Here is a 14,547-nt window from a genome sequence, read left to right on the forward strand (position 1 = left end):
AGGCCCTTGCTGAAGTGGAGAGTCGCCTGGTGATAACTCAGTGTGGGCTCAGGTGTGATGAGCCCAAAATAACTGCCACTGCTCTGCGGCATGTTGTATAAATTCTCAACTAAATTTAAAAGAAAACACATGCCCGAGTTCCTGCAAGTGCTTGGCAAAAGCATGAGCCCTCGGCTTGAAAGCCACGCTCAGAGCCAGCACTGACACTTGATTAGTGTCTGCTAAAAATAGTTCCTTGCGTAGGTGGAAGGAGAGCTCATAAGCACAAACACAGGATAGGCAGACATAGGGGGTTTTGGCTGGGGCACCAGGTGAGCAGTGGTGGGACAAGGGACAGCAGCATCACCAGGCCCATGGAGGAGCATGTCTGCACCCACAGTCCTTCCCCTGGGCTGCAGCCGCTGGCACAAGAGCTTGGTGCTGGAGGAGCCTGATGTCTTCTTTCTAGACCATGCTCAACCCCATGAATGAATGCAACCGTCATCCTTCATGTACAAAACCCCAGCAGACCTTGTTTAGTCTCTTGGCCTCCTTGAGGGACACGAGATCATGTGTGTGTCTTGAGCAGGGTTTGCCCCCAGGGTCCACCATAGGAGTGAAGATCCCACAACACTTCCTGGGGGGGATGGGAGGGCAAAGCATCTCTTTTTTCCCAACATCCTTCATCCCAATCCACACACCCAGACTCCCTGAAACACGGTGGATATAGCCTTTGATGGGTAACATGTAGGAAGTGGCCCAGGGAGGCATGTGGGTGGAGAAGCTCTGGGTGCAATGGGGCTGTGACCCACCACCATCAGAGGGTGTTCTGCACCCATGGCCTCAGTGAGCCTGCGGCAGGCATAGACAGCAGCCGTGGGATACTCAGCCACAGGAGGGCAAGACAAAACCTGGTGTGAAGGGTGTGGGAAGGAGGAGGCATCACCAGAACCTCAGACTGCCACATCTTGTTTTGCAGCACTTCCAGGCTGCTGAATGCCACCCACGTACCCAGGCAGTCCCCAGCACCCATGGCCAGTGGCTGGCACGGCAGAGCATGGCACGGCTCTCCTTGCCACCACATTAAGGTCCAAGTGACCCATATCCTGTCCCATAGGCATGGCCACAGGGACCACGCAGCCCACACGTCTCTGGGACTTTGCATCCAGGGGAACTCTTGCTTTTAACCCAGTACTTCCATAATTTTCCCCAGAACATCTGCTTTTTTCCTCAGCAGGTTCACATTTTTCCTCAGATCCACATTTTCCCTCAGCAGATCTGCATCTTTCCCAAGTAGATCCACATTTTGCCTCAGAAGACCTGTACTTTCCCTCTGCAGATCCACATTTTTCCTCAGTACATCCACTTTTGTCCTAGATTGCATTTTTTCCTCAGTAAATGTGCATTTTTCCTTAGTAGATGCCCATTTTGCCTCAGAAGATGTACACTTTCCCACAGCAGATCCACATTTTCCCTCAGTAGATCCACATTTCCCTCAGCACATCCACATTTCACACTGGCTAACCCAGGTTTTGCCACCACAGCCATATTTTACCTCAGCAAACCAGCCATGTGCCCACACTGTGCTGCTCCCGCCACTTGAAAACATGGCGCCTTCCCCTCCCCTCCTCTGCGCCCTACTTGAGGTGACAATGGCAAACTGAGCAGCAAACAGCTGTGGCTGGTGGCCTCCACCAGAGGTGGCCTCGTCACCACTGCCGTTTCCCTCATCCCCAGGTCACGGCACCATCTTGGATCCTCTCAGCCTTCCGTGGCCACGGTCCGGAGCATCCTCCAGGCCCCTGTCTCCCACCCTGTTATTACCAGCGCTATAAAATTTAATTTCTTTTGTTTGTGACAAACTGCTGGCAGCAAACACGCCACATCCCACGTCGGAAACACTGCGTGGGAGGCAGGTGGCTGCCCTCCCCGCCTCTGCCGCCCTGCCCTCCTGGCCGGGACACACACGTGCACCCCAGTGCCGGCCATGCTGGCCAATCGTGCCAGGGCTGTGAGAGCGAGAACAAAAAAACCACTTTTTTTTTGCCAAGATACCGATCTAAGGCTTTCTTAGGCAGCCCCGACCATGAGGTTACACCACAGCAGGGCAGCCAGTGCTGCCCGCACCACCACTGCAGCCCTCCTTGCCAGCCCAAACAGCCCTGTGAGGGTCACGCCATTTTAATTAAGCGGAAAAAGAAGAAAATGTCGTGGTTTGTTGAGCCGCAAGCACCATGCTTCCCAGACACAGCTGGGAGAGGCAAGCACTGCTGCAGCCCCAGCTCATGCCTCTGTTGACCAGCAGCAGGGACACCTTGCAGGATGGCCACCCCTGCAGCAGCCACAGCCTTCTGAAACACAGGGATACAGGGCAAAAGGGGGGGAAAAATCCCTTTTTTCTCATTACACACCAGGGCAATGCCACACTTCCAGCTCCCCTGTTAAAATAACCGAAAAAACTTCCCAAAGGTGTTTGATTTATTGCTGTTGCAAGGTGCCTGCAAACCTGGCTGCAGCCCCCCGCCATCAGCCATCATGGGGGTCCTTCCCCACTGCTGCAGGACCGCCAGCCCCAGCAGAGCCCGCAGTGCCTGCAGTGCCCACAGTGCCTGGGCCGGCTTTGCTGTGCTTCCTGCCCAGCGTCTAGAGCAACCAAACCACAGCTGATCTGACCAGCAGCAGAGGCTCTTCAACACCACCTCCTTGTCACTAAAAATAGATGGAAGCGGTTAAAAAAAAAACACCAAAAAACACAAAAAACCGAGAATGATATCTGCTTGACCATCAAAGAGAAAACACATTCATTTTGAGGCAGGAGCACCTGAGAGGAGAGCTTTCAGGTTGTATTTTCTCTTTCTGCTGCAGATGGGCTTGGTTTTCTTTGAAAACAGATGAAATATGTCATTGTCACCAGCCAAAGGTAACTGCCTGAGGCATCTCCAGGGCTTGGGGCTGGAAAGCAATGCTGTGATCAATCGGGTCAGAACAAACGACTCATTTTCCTTTTGAGCTTGCTACCGTTTGTTTCCTATTTGTACAGAAAGAGGCAGAACTTGTGGGCTGAAACGTGCATGCTTGCCCCACCACTCATCTGAGAACTTGGCATTCATTGCAGGAGTGGGCTGCACTGACGAGCACAAGCAGCAGCCTTGCTGCTACCCTGCAGCACCTGGATCTGGGCAGAGCAGCGTGCCACAGCTCTCCGGACCTGGCATCTCCAGCCTGCAGCTCTGCAGAGTACCATCTTGGCCAACTATAAAAAAAAAATGCTTAATTTCTGCGTGTTATAAACGAGAAAATGTGTTGCAACTAACTGCTGGTGAGGCTCGCATTGCAAACACTGCTCTGCTAACAGAGGCGTTCTTTCAGAAGTTTTTATCAAAACAGCAATGGAAATGTTGTATGAGGAGTATTTGAGGCCGGCGATCAGACAATACATCTGACACGTTATAGCTAACGTGTTTACCTGAGGCCACTGGAAAATTTTTCACCGAAACCTTAAGTTAAATTCACACTGCCTGTTGCTGAAAGCAATCCTTGGTCAAGCTCGCTCACCACAGAGACATATATAAAAATCAGAGACATTTAGAAGACTTTATTTGACCTCAAAAAAACATACGCTTTTTTTTGACCCCTCTGGCCAAACGGAACAATTGCAACAAGAAGAGAAAGGGCTGGGAAAGAGTTCAATAAAATGATCCAAAGCGCAGGAGAAAGACGCGACATGCAACTGTCCGCGATGTCAAACTAGGAATTGTGTTTCTTTGAAAAAATATGCCCTAGATCTCTGATGTAAGATTTGAAAAAAATGGCTGCAGCTCAAGCTTCCAGCCATCAGGATTTTACAGTGCAGCACTTTGGGAACCTTCTCCTTGTTTTGGGAGTCTTTCACAAGCCCAGGGATACAGATGTCTCAGCCCTGGTCGGAGCAGGGCTCTGCAGCTGCCCTGCTGTTCTCAGTGGCTTTGTGCAGGTGGAGAGCAACATCTGGGGGCTGAAATGATCTGCACTACATTTCTGCTGTGGCCAAGCCACCATGGCAGAGCCATACCGACCGCTGGCCGGGGGCTGCCCCACACCACACGCCTGGGGCTCTGGCCGCAGCAGGCTGGGTGGGGCAGGGGTCTGGTTAACGGCAGGCACAAGAGTTTTGCAGCGTGCATCTGGTAGCTTTTAGCAGCTGGTCCAAGCTCATCTGGCTTTCTTTTCTAAGCCTTATCCCTAGTGTCTTACATGGCTCGTTAGCCAGTAAAATTACATACACCTTGAAACTCAGTGCAACATCCCTGAGAAGCAGCAGCAAGGGCTTCAGCAGTTTATCAAATACTGTTTCATTTCCCAGTGCTCAGCAAATACATTTGCAAAATTGTGCTATTTTGCCTGTCTTCCTTGCTGAAACAATTGTTTTAATTAATTAATGGGGAAAAATATTGTTGTGCTAATGACAACTTGCAGTCTTAGGTACAAAAACAGCAGCACACTCGCACACCATAGCTGGGAAGACAGACAGCTACTGAGAGTCGCGCTATTTAAGTGACTGTCATGTTTTCTCTGTAGCACCACAAGCTGTGCTGGGGAAGGGTAGGTTTAGCATGGAGCACCCATGGGTGCGGGCTGCAGATGCAAGATTCCCTGCTGGGTAGGAGCAGGTCGGCTCACACCAAGGGCAGAGGTCTCTGCCCTGCCAGGATCTGCTGTACAACCCACCACTGCTGAGTTCGGGCACTAAATAGCTGTGCTCCGGGGAAAGCACAGGTGTTAAAACACACACAGTCAGAGCAGAGGAAGACATCTTGGATCATGAGTATTCCTTTTCTGCTTTTAATTAAGTGCAAGAAAAAACAGAAGAATGTGCAAGTGCCCCCCTTCCTTCTTTTCTCATGCAAACAATAGCAGCGGTAAGAGACAAGGAGGGTTTGAGCAGTGCAGCCTCTCCAAGCTCACTGGGCCACACTGATGAGTTCATTACAGGTATCGCCTAGTCCCTGAGCAGCCCGGGCTGAGGTAACCCCCTGTGACACAAACAGGGAGGAAAACAAGAGCCCTGAGCAGTGAGACTGGAAAGGCAGAGCATGCAGGGAAGGAGATGGGCTCACAGCCTCCCTGCAGGCATCCGTCCCTCGGGAACAGGCGAGCCGGAGCCAGGAACAAGGAGGAGATCTCCACTCGTTGCAGCAGGACCCTGGGCCTGTTGCACCTGGGAGCCACTCTGGCACCAGGACCTCCACTCTGAGCCCAGTTTGAAGGATGTGACTTGGTTGGCTAAATATACCCTTCAAATGGCCAGCTGGTATATTTATATATATTTATAAATATATATATATTTATAAATATATATATATTTATTTATTCATATTTATAAATATACCCTTCAAATACCACTGGTGCTGGTACTGAGGCACTTCCTGCACTCATCGTTGCCTTTGCTGGTGCAGAGGGACACACACACTGCACGCTGCAGCAGAGGGGGTTTTGCAGATGGTTCCCACCAAAGAGATCCTGTGCAGATATCTACACCAAGGCTACAGCGAGCTCCCAGTGTCGCAGCTTTTCCCAGGGGTAACATGGCACTGTCACACAGAGCTTGGAAAGAGCTGGGCTGCAGCTCCACAACCCCTCTGCCATCACACAGGGTTTCCTGGAAAGGGGCACTGAAGAAGATGGTGAACCCAACCCAGGGCCTTGAGCCACCAGACTGACCCCCTCCACCACCACCATTGCTCACCTGCACAGCCCCATTTCAGCTCAGAAACCAGGACATGGGGTTCTTTACACCCTCAAAAGCAGGGCTCAGCACCGAGCAGAGTGAGACAGGGGCAGCCCAGGGCACTGGTGGGGCTGAGGGAGAAACACAGGCTGGAGCACACCAGGAGCTGTCAGAGACTCTGCAGTGGCCGATGGAAACCACCCTTTGCAGAGGCAGCGAGGAGCGCAGCTTGCCCCACAGCTGTGTGTCCTGCCTTATACACGCACTGCTCCAGCTCCACAGAAATGTGCTGTGCCCCTCCAGACCAAGGGACACTGCCTCAGGTGCACCTGCACCCTTTGGTAGCACCCCCATTTTCATGGCAGGCAGTGTTCCGCCTTATCCTTTGCTCTCCTCTGTTCTACAACCAAAATGGCTCTTTCGGGCACACCAAGGATAAATGAAAGATCAAAATAAATCACTCCCAGATCTGCTCTCTTTAAAGCTGTGAGGTGCAGAGGCTGCTCTCCACTCTGGGTTTGGCCTCTGCCGCCTCAGCTGGCGTGGCTTTAGGGTGGAGGGGGATGTAGACATATGCCACAGCCCTTGGTCAGAGCAGGACAGAGCTTTGCCTGTGCTCAGGCTTCATTCAGAGGCAGCATTTAGGAAACACACTTTTTTGGTGGGTTGGGTGGAAATGAGGGTCTTCTGCTTGTTGAACTGAGGAATTAGACCTCTCCATCCTCTCAGGGGCACAGAGAGGGGAAAGCAGAGTAGCTTCATGCCCAGGCTGGACCCAGACACTGGAGGATGCTCTGCAGCTCCCGCAGCCACAGCATCCCTCCTCACCACCCTCTCTATCTAACAGGGGCCGGGCACTTTCTCATTTTCAAATGAGTCAAGAGAACCACTAAAACGCAGAGTTGGGTTGGGTTTTTGGTTGGGTTTTTGTTGGGTTTTTTTTTGCTTCACTTCTCTTTGCCGCCCTGTCTGTCCATCGTGTAATGGAAATTTTACCACAGACGCTCGCGATGAACAAACAGGAAGCCAGCAGAAAGTGCGGCAATTCGCTGTAGCCCGGCTCAACTCAGCTGAGTGACACGAAAGGCCATAAAAGCCGGCATGGGGGTGGCAGGGTGGAGGAGAGCAGGCGAGAGGGGCCAGGCAGCTGGCGCAGGGGAGCTGGCTTCTGCCTCGCCTCCCCGGGGACAGCGTGGGTTTGCAGGTAAGGCAGGTGCTGCCCTGCGTCTTCTTTTTCTCCCTTCTGCAGAAATGATTTCTAATTATTCTTGGAAGGCCTTACTGCGTTTCTGCTCAGCTCCCTCTTGCAATGGGGGATGCTGGGAGCAGTTTACCGCTGCTTCATTGCTCTGTCCCAAACTTACTAAAAATTAACCTTGCTTGGAGAAACTAATTCTGTTTGGCTTTTCCTCTTTTTTTTTTGTCTTTGCAAGCCCATCATGTAAAGCTTAAAAAAACCCCAAACCCCTAAAAACCCCTAAAAAAAGCCCATCACAGATTTCCAACACAGGCATTTGAGAAGCTAAAGCTGTGCTGTGGCTCTGTAGTTCCCTTCGTTCTTGCCTGAAAGATTTTTCTTTCCTTTGCTCCTGGGCAAATCCAGAATCATTCTGTTGAAATAGTCTTGGCTGTGTATGGGGTACCTAGAGGTGCACCTGGCTCAGTCCATACCATACACGTGGGAATGTGTTAGGATCCAAACAAAGCAAGAAATCCGGAAAGGGGTTGAAAATGGATCACAGATTGCTCTGTGCCTTTTTCTGACAGCTTTCTAGGCCCGCTCACATCTTGCACGGAGCTTGTCAGTGCCGATCTTAAAAAATCCTTCCCTTTGTCTTTGTAGTTAGTTCACTCATCTTACTTGATGAGCTTTTAACATTCATTTTTCCACACTTACGGCAAATCACTCTGCCGTGAGGCTGCCAGATACAGCAGCCAGACATCCCTATCATCAGAGAAGCAATTTTCCATCCCATAGTATTAGGAAGCCAAACCAAAAAAACCCACCCTGTCACCTGCAGAGATGGGCAGAAGATTTTTGTGTTACTGAGATTCCAAATCCAGGGCAGACCCTGCAGAAGCACACCCTGCCGCTCCTGCTGCTTGCATGGGTGCTGCCGTCTGCAACCACGGGAGCGGCTGCTGCGGAGGGGAAGGACAGCTGTCTTCCCTCTCTCGGATGCTGATGGCCCAAGGAAACACAGCAAGGGAAGTGCATTAGGAGTGAAGATTATTTGAAGATAATGAGGTGCTAGAGAATTTCCTGGGGTGCAGGCAGACTCTCCATTGGTGGTGTTCCCAGGAACAGGCAGCTCTCAAAAATCGTTAAGGCAGAGTTAACCACACAGCCCGTGCCAAGCTCAGACCCATCCTGAGCCCAAACTTTTCGGTCCCCTGCAGCCCCATATGTGGTTCTGCACATTCCCAACCCTGGGCACTGCAGCCCTGAGCTGCCGTGTCCCCATTTAACAGTGGCACTGGGTGATTTCAGCTCAGCTCATGGAGCCCAGTGCTCTGCCCCACACAGCCAGATGCAAACCTCTGCACCAGGCGAGCTGGGCTGTTCCCAACTCATTACGCATGTTGAAATGCAGCCGATGCCTGTTCAAGCAGGTGTGCAGCTTTCCCGCTCTGTACAGCCCCCATCATGTGCTTACCAATGGCTGCAGTGCACCCAGGCATGCACCTCCTTTCTTTGAAAAAAAAAAATAAAAATCTACACAGGAGAGAAGTAGGGCCAGGATTTCAAAGGGCCTGCACTCACATGGCTACCCTCCTCCCTGCTCCCATCAAGGTAGAGGGGGAAGTTTTCCTCCACCGCTGAGCATGGGACCCTGTGCATCCCAGGCTGCTCAGGAGCACGGCACGGGGTCCCACGCTCAGCGGTGAAGGCCGTGACTATCCCTGCTTCTTCCCAACCTCGCTGAGCCCATGCATATGGCTTGACTGGAGCTGGTTCGCACCGACCACTCTCCCTGGGTCCCTGCATGATGCAACTCACACTCCCAGAGGCCCTGGGCACCTCCTGCCATTTGCATCGGTGGCTGGAGAGGGGCCCGGCTCCGAGTCTTGTATGCACGGCATGAGCCCTCCTGCCTGCCTTCTGCAGCTGCAAAAACCTGCAGGGCCACAACCAGTTCCTGACAGGAGCAAAGGCCTTTGGCTGGTTCAGTCTGAATCAGGAGATGCCCATGTGCTGCAGCAGTTTGGCTTGATCAAGTAACTCAAAGCCCCCATGGGAGCATGCAGGGCCAGCTGGCTGGGGATGTTAGGAGGATCAAGTAGGTCCCACAGGCAACCCCACCATAAAATCAGAGTCACAATGCCGCCTGCGAACACAGACAAGAATATCCACTGCTGGCTGTTAAACCCATGGACGCGACCATTCAGCTGGCCCATGGCTGCATGTCCCCAGCCTGGGGACATATCCCTCCTGCTGCTCCTCTAGCACCTGCTTTGGGATGCCGAGCCCAGAAGGAGTCCTGGATGCTGCTGTGAGCCACCCCAGCAATGTGCAATGGCAGGAACAAAAATGAAGGTGAAAGCATGGGGAGCAAGCTGCCAGCCCAGCTCAGGCAGTGTGCAGGCAGGGGTTCAGCCCTGCCAGACACCCCTTTCCCTCTTCAACAGCCTTGACCCCGTGCATCAAGGTGGCTCCAGGGGAAAAACTCCCACCAGCATCCCTTTGGGAAGGGGCTGCTCCATGGAGAGTCCAGGGGCTGAGCCGGGCTGGAAAGGAGCTGAAGTGCCACTGTGGGAAGGCAGAACCAAGGGGCTGCTTCTCTGCTTTGTCTTCCAAATTGCTCAAAGGCTGGGGGGTCTGGGTGAGCACATGGTGTGGGGCACAGGGCATGGGGTACAGGGCACAAGGCATGGGGTTCAGTGGCTGCCCAAGCGAGGGGCACCTCGAGGACTGTCTAACCTGAGAATGGTGAAACATAAGGGTCAATCTCAGGTTCGTCAGCCCATGAGATGTCTTCTCCAGAGCAAGGATGGGCAGCGCTGGCCCCCACCAACACCCCACAGCCACCCCCTCCACCTGCCACATGGGGATGCACGGCGGGGAGCAGAGGGGCACCACAGCTTGGTCTGCCGCCTTTCCCCGATACACACATGAGCCCTAGCACGGCTGTTTGTGATGGTGGGGAAGGACTGGGGTGGGTGCCTGCCAGCCCCCAAGGAGCAAAGGGAGGAAAGTGGCCGGCAAATCCTACCCATTCCCTAGGAGAAGCTGCTGGAAGTTCGGCCACGCTTTAGTTCCAAAGCTGTCATGGTCGGTGAAACAGCAGCTGCCGCGTGCAACTTGCTGTTCACGAGACAGAAGGCTCTGAGAGTTAAAAGCGCCTAATTAGGAACCTCTCTGACTCCCACCAGCTGCGAGGCCGCCGGATCCATGCCTCTGCGAGCCAATAAGCGCAGCTGAGGGGTGAATTTGGCATCCTTGAAAGCATCATTAACACGTCGCTCCTCGCACTCCTGACTAAAGGAAGAGACAGTGACATCCCTAAAAGTGACGATAATAAATCCCCAGGCAGCATGCGGGGCCCTTCAGTGCTGAATGTGTCAGTAATTTATGAAGGGAGCAGGAAAAAAGATACTATTTTTTAAAAAAATTTCCAAGTTGAGCTTCCTAAATAAAACACAAGGACAAGACGCACTTGTTGGATTCACTGACTTTTCTACAATTAAATGACTAATCCTAAAGCACATGAACTGAAAGAAAAAACAGTCTAAAGCATTAGCAGCCCTAGTGCTGGCCGTGGGGGTCACAGATGAACGGAGCTGCATCTCCCCATGTCTGCACCTGGCTGTGAGGTTGTCAGTGCAGGAGCAGCTCTCTCTGCCCAGAGCCACTGGCTCGCTTCTCCCGAGCCAGGGTGGCCCCCAAAGCCCCACAGGTGACGTTCCAGGCATCAGCCCCTCCTGCTGCAGCTCTCCCCCTGCAGCCCCTGGCCCTCCTGAGTGCTGTTTCTGCAGAGCAGCCCTAGGACATGGGGCAAAAAGAGTTTTGCAGAGAGAGCCCAGCCCCACTTGCAGGGGGCAGCCAAAATCGCTGCTGTTGGGACCCCCGGGCATGGGCTGCCCCTAAGACCGAGGGCTCCCTGGCTGTCGGTGCCTGGCTCTGCCACCTCAACTCCCGCAGCTCTGAGACATCTGGGGTCACTTATCCTCGTGCTTGGCCTGTGTAAAAATAAGCTGCAGATTCACTTGCATGTGTTATACCAATGCTGCCCCATGACAGAGAGCAGCTGGACAGGCAGGGGAGCACCAGGCAGGCAGGGGAGCAGCTGGGTTGGCAGGGCAGCACCAGCATGCGCTAAGTCCTGACCCAGCTTCAAGAAGACTTAAAACCATGCCAGGACCCCCACAAGTCAGCTCCATTCCCCTGTGCTGGCACTCCCCGGGGCCAGGGCTCCTGTCACTGGTGGAGCCATTCCCCTCTCCTGATGGGATTTGGGGGGTCACATTTGCCCACAGCTCCCAGCAGGTTGGGCAGATGCCCAGGGAACTGTGGGCAGGGCAGCAGGAGCCCGCATCCAAGGGCTCCTGCAGCGCGGCGGGGACCGGCTCAGTGCCTGGCACAGCTGCGGCACGGGGTCAGGCTTTGGGGCACAGAGGGAAAAGCAGGCTCAGGTGGAGCGCTGGAAATTACAGCTGTTCTCGATGATTCAGTAAAGAAAAGGACTTACAAAATACACCACGCACAAAGCAAGTGGGAGGCAGATGCTACCCGCTCCTGCCTGCCCGAAGGCCACTTTGCTTCTGCTAGGAGTTGAGAGGGTGTGGGGGGACCCCCAGCTCACCTCCCCCCCAAATCCCCTTCACCCTTTCCAGTGACCCTCCAGAAAGCAGCAAAGCCTATGTTTTTTGGGTGGCTCTTGACCTGCGGGAGGACGTGGGGTTCTTGCTATTCATTCAAGTTCTATTTAATGTGGGTTGCTTTGTTTTTTTCCCCTTCTCTTGAAATGTTTATTTCTCATGAGGGAATTTTAGTTTTAGAGACAGCAGCACTTTTGCAAGATGAAGTGATTGCTGAGCTCCAAGTGCCGAATAATGAAAGCTCCAGCAGGGAGGGAGGAAAAGGCAAATGAATCACATGCATGAATCCCTTGGACCCCGATTTGCACCCAGAGGTGTGCGTCTGCTGGGCGATCAGGCCAGGGAAGGAGCGTGCCTTTTTTGCTTCACCAAAGGTGCTCCAGAAACACATTTACGCTTCTGAAGTGAAGTTTTCATCTGCACAACACTAGATGAATCACTCGGAGGAGCTGGGGAAGGTGTCGGGGCTGCCTTTGCTGGGCAACTTCCAAAGGAGCTGCGGTCACCAGTGGGGAAAACCTTCCCTGTGAAACAAAGTGGTGCAGAGCTCCGGGCTGATCCCATGCGTGTACCCCACACGGCATGCATGGCCCTGCGGGGGGTGGGGGGCTCCGTGGGGGTTTCCAGGGGACTGAGTGTGAATTTGTGGCAGAGTGCTTGGAAACACGTCCCAGTGGGATGCGGGAACGAGGGTTTGGTCCTGTTGCACCATCGTTGTACACGGTGGGTCTGTTATGCACACACACACCCACACACACACCCCCACACACCCCCTCTGACCCCTCCTGGAACCCCCTTATCTCCTGAACACCCCCACCCCTCTGACACACAGAGAAACCCCCTTGAACCATCTGTGCCCACTTGCTTACACACCCTGCACACCTCCCACCCCCCATGTCCCCCCCGATAGCTCCAAAACACCTCCCTCACCCCACCATACCCTGTGTACCCCCAGATTCTCTCCACATGCCCATGAACCCCGCATCCCCCACCAGACTCCTACCCTTGCACCCCCCGGATCCCTGTGTCACCCCAGACTCTCCTCCTGTGATCCCCATGTCCCCCCAGACACCCACGCCCCACGATCCCCCATGTTCCCCTTAGACTCTCCCCTGGTACTCCATGTCACCCTAAACTCCCCCCCCAATCCCCTGTGTCCCCCAGACTCACCCCTCACGACCCCCGGTGTCCCCCAGACCCTCCCCACAGTCCCCGTGTCCCACCCCAGACTCTCCCCCTGATCCTCCATGTCATCCCAGACTCTCCCCCCAGGTCCCCCGTGTCCCCCAGACACTCCCCCTGATCCCCCGTGTCCCCCCAGACCCTCCCCCCAGGTCCCCCGTGTCCCCCAGACACTCCCCCTGATCCCCCGTGTCCCCCCAGACCCTCCCCCCAGGTCCCCCGTGTCCCCCAGACACTCCCCCTGATCCCCCGTGTCCCCCCAGACCCTCCCCCCACTATCCCCCGTGTCCCCCAGACACTCCCCCTGATCCCCCCCGTCCCCCAGACCCTCCCCCCACGGTCCCGGTGTCCGCCGGGCTCCCCCCACCCCCGCGGCCGTTCAGCACCGCGGACAGCTCCCGCCACCCCGCGCCGCGTCACGGGGCCCCGCGCCGCCCGGTATAGCGCGGTCACGTGAGTCCCGCCGCCGCCCCTATATAGCGCGGTGGCGGGCGGGCGGCGCGGCGCGGTGCGTCTTGCCGGGCGGAGCGGCGGCGAGCGGTGAGCGCGGCCGGGGACCCAGGACAGGGAACCCCCGGGAGGTGTCCGGTCCTGGGGGTATGAGGGTCTCATGACGGGGTTGGAGGGTCCCAGGTCCCGGGGGTCCCGTCCCAGCTTCTGTGGGTGTCGCATGCTCGGGGGAAGACCCGGTCCAAGGTGGGGGGGCTGTCCCACTCGGGAGCAGGGGTGTCCCATACCTGGGGGGGGGGGGTTCCAGCGCCCGGGTGTCCTGTTCCAGGGACTTGAGGGAGGGAGGGGTCTCCATCTGTGGGGGGTAGGGGTCCCGTCCCGGGGAGGTTCTATCCCCAGGGGTCTTACCCTTGGGGCGGGGGACTCCCATGGTGTGAAGCCTGTCGGGTGCCCCCTGACTGCAGCGGAGGGGTGCGGGGGGCTGGGGTGGGGGGGCTCTTGCAGGCATCTGGCCCCGGAGCGGCTGCGATGCGGATCAGGATGATTTCGGCTGCCTCCGTCCTCGTCCTGCTCTTCCTGCCCTCGGAGACCTGCTCGCCCCTGCAGTGGCCCCGCGGCCCGTCCCGCAGGCTGACCCTGGTCCCCCAGCCCATCTGGGAGCCCTGGCCGGGAACCCCACCATCCCCGGTCCCTGCTGCCGGCCCCCTGCCCCAAAGACTGTGCCAGCCCCGTGGGGCAGAGCCCACCCCGGCCCCCCGCAGCGCACGGGGGCTGCAAACCGGCAAGAGGCGAGATGGCAAACCCAACTCGCTGGATCTTACCTTCCACCTCCTGCGCGAGTTCCTGGAGATGTCCCGGGAGGAGAGACTGGCCCAGAAGGCGCTCAGCAATAAGCTCTTGCTGCAGAGTATAGGAAAATGAGGGAGGGTCATGGGGGGGAATGAAGGAGACCGACCCCATAGTGAGCAGCCATGGCAGAGCAGAGAAGAGGGGGGGATGCTGCTGCCCAACCAGGGGCTGGAGCCGTGCCCAGGGAGCCCCCCATTGCCCAGCGGGGTTCCAATTGCTGCGTCCTGCGTGTTGCTCTTGCTGTTGTGCATTAAAGTCGCCCTCGCACCTGCCGTGCTCTTGCATCCTACGTGGGGCTGGTAAAGGTGACCCTTTCCTCTGCTCCCTTTTGGGGTGGGGGTGGGGGCGGGGGTAATCCTTGATTTTGAGCCCTCTGGATCTGTCCCCTTTGCAGACACAGGGTTTGGGAATGCTTTGACATATCAGTGTTGCAGCAGTCACAGGTAGTGAGCACCCCTTCCCCTCCCAGAGCTGCTCAGTCCCTAGCACCACCCTTGGACCCAAACCAGGTCTCCCCAAAACCACCGGAGCAATCCCAGATGCATCCCTACATGAAAGGT

The 14,547-nt window shown here is 55.4% G+C and overlaps 1 protein-coding gene and 1 long non-coding RNA gene across 2 annotated transcripts; both read left to right on the forward strand.

Annotated features, from left to right (window-relative positions):
* The first annotated feature begins 6,676 nt into the window (after positions 1-6,676).
* On the forward strand, positions 6,677-10,339 carry LOC129737013 (uncharacterized). The gene is made up of 2 exons (XR_008734311.1): positions 6,677-6,890; positions 10,061-10,339. It is a non-coding gene; the product is annotated as an uncharacterized LOC129737013 (long non-coding RNA).
* Positions 10,340-13,048: 2,709 nt separating this feature from the next.
* Positions 13,049-14,259, forward strand: LOC129736972 (corticoliberin-like). Its single transcript, XM_055722657.1, has 2 exons — positions 13,049-13,228; positions 13,643-14,259. Exon 2 carries the CDS (start codon positions 13,667-13,669, stop codon positions 14,057-14,059), a length of 393 nt encoding a protein of 130 aa, XP_055578632.1. The 5' UTR covers positions 13,049-13,228; positions 13,643-13,666; the 3' UTR covers positions 14,060-14,259.
* Positions 14,260-14,547: the final 288 nt, after the last annotated feature.

The sequence above is a fragment of the Falco cherrug genome, chromosome 10 (genome assembly GCF_023634085.1).
Source record: "Falco cherrug isolate bFalChe1 chromosome 10, bFalChe1.pri, whole genome shotgun sequence".
Lineage (NCBI taxonomy): Eukaryota > Metazoa > Chordata > Aves > Falconiformes > Falconidae > Falco > Falco cherrug.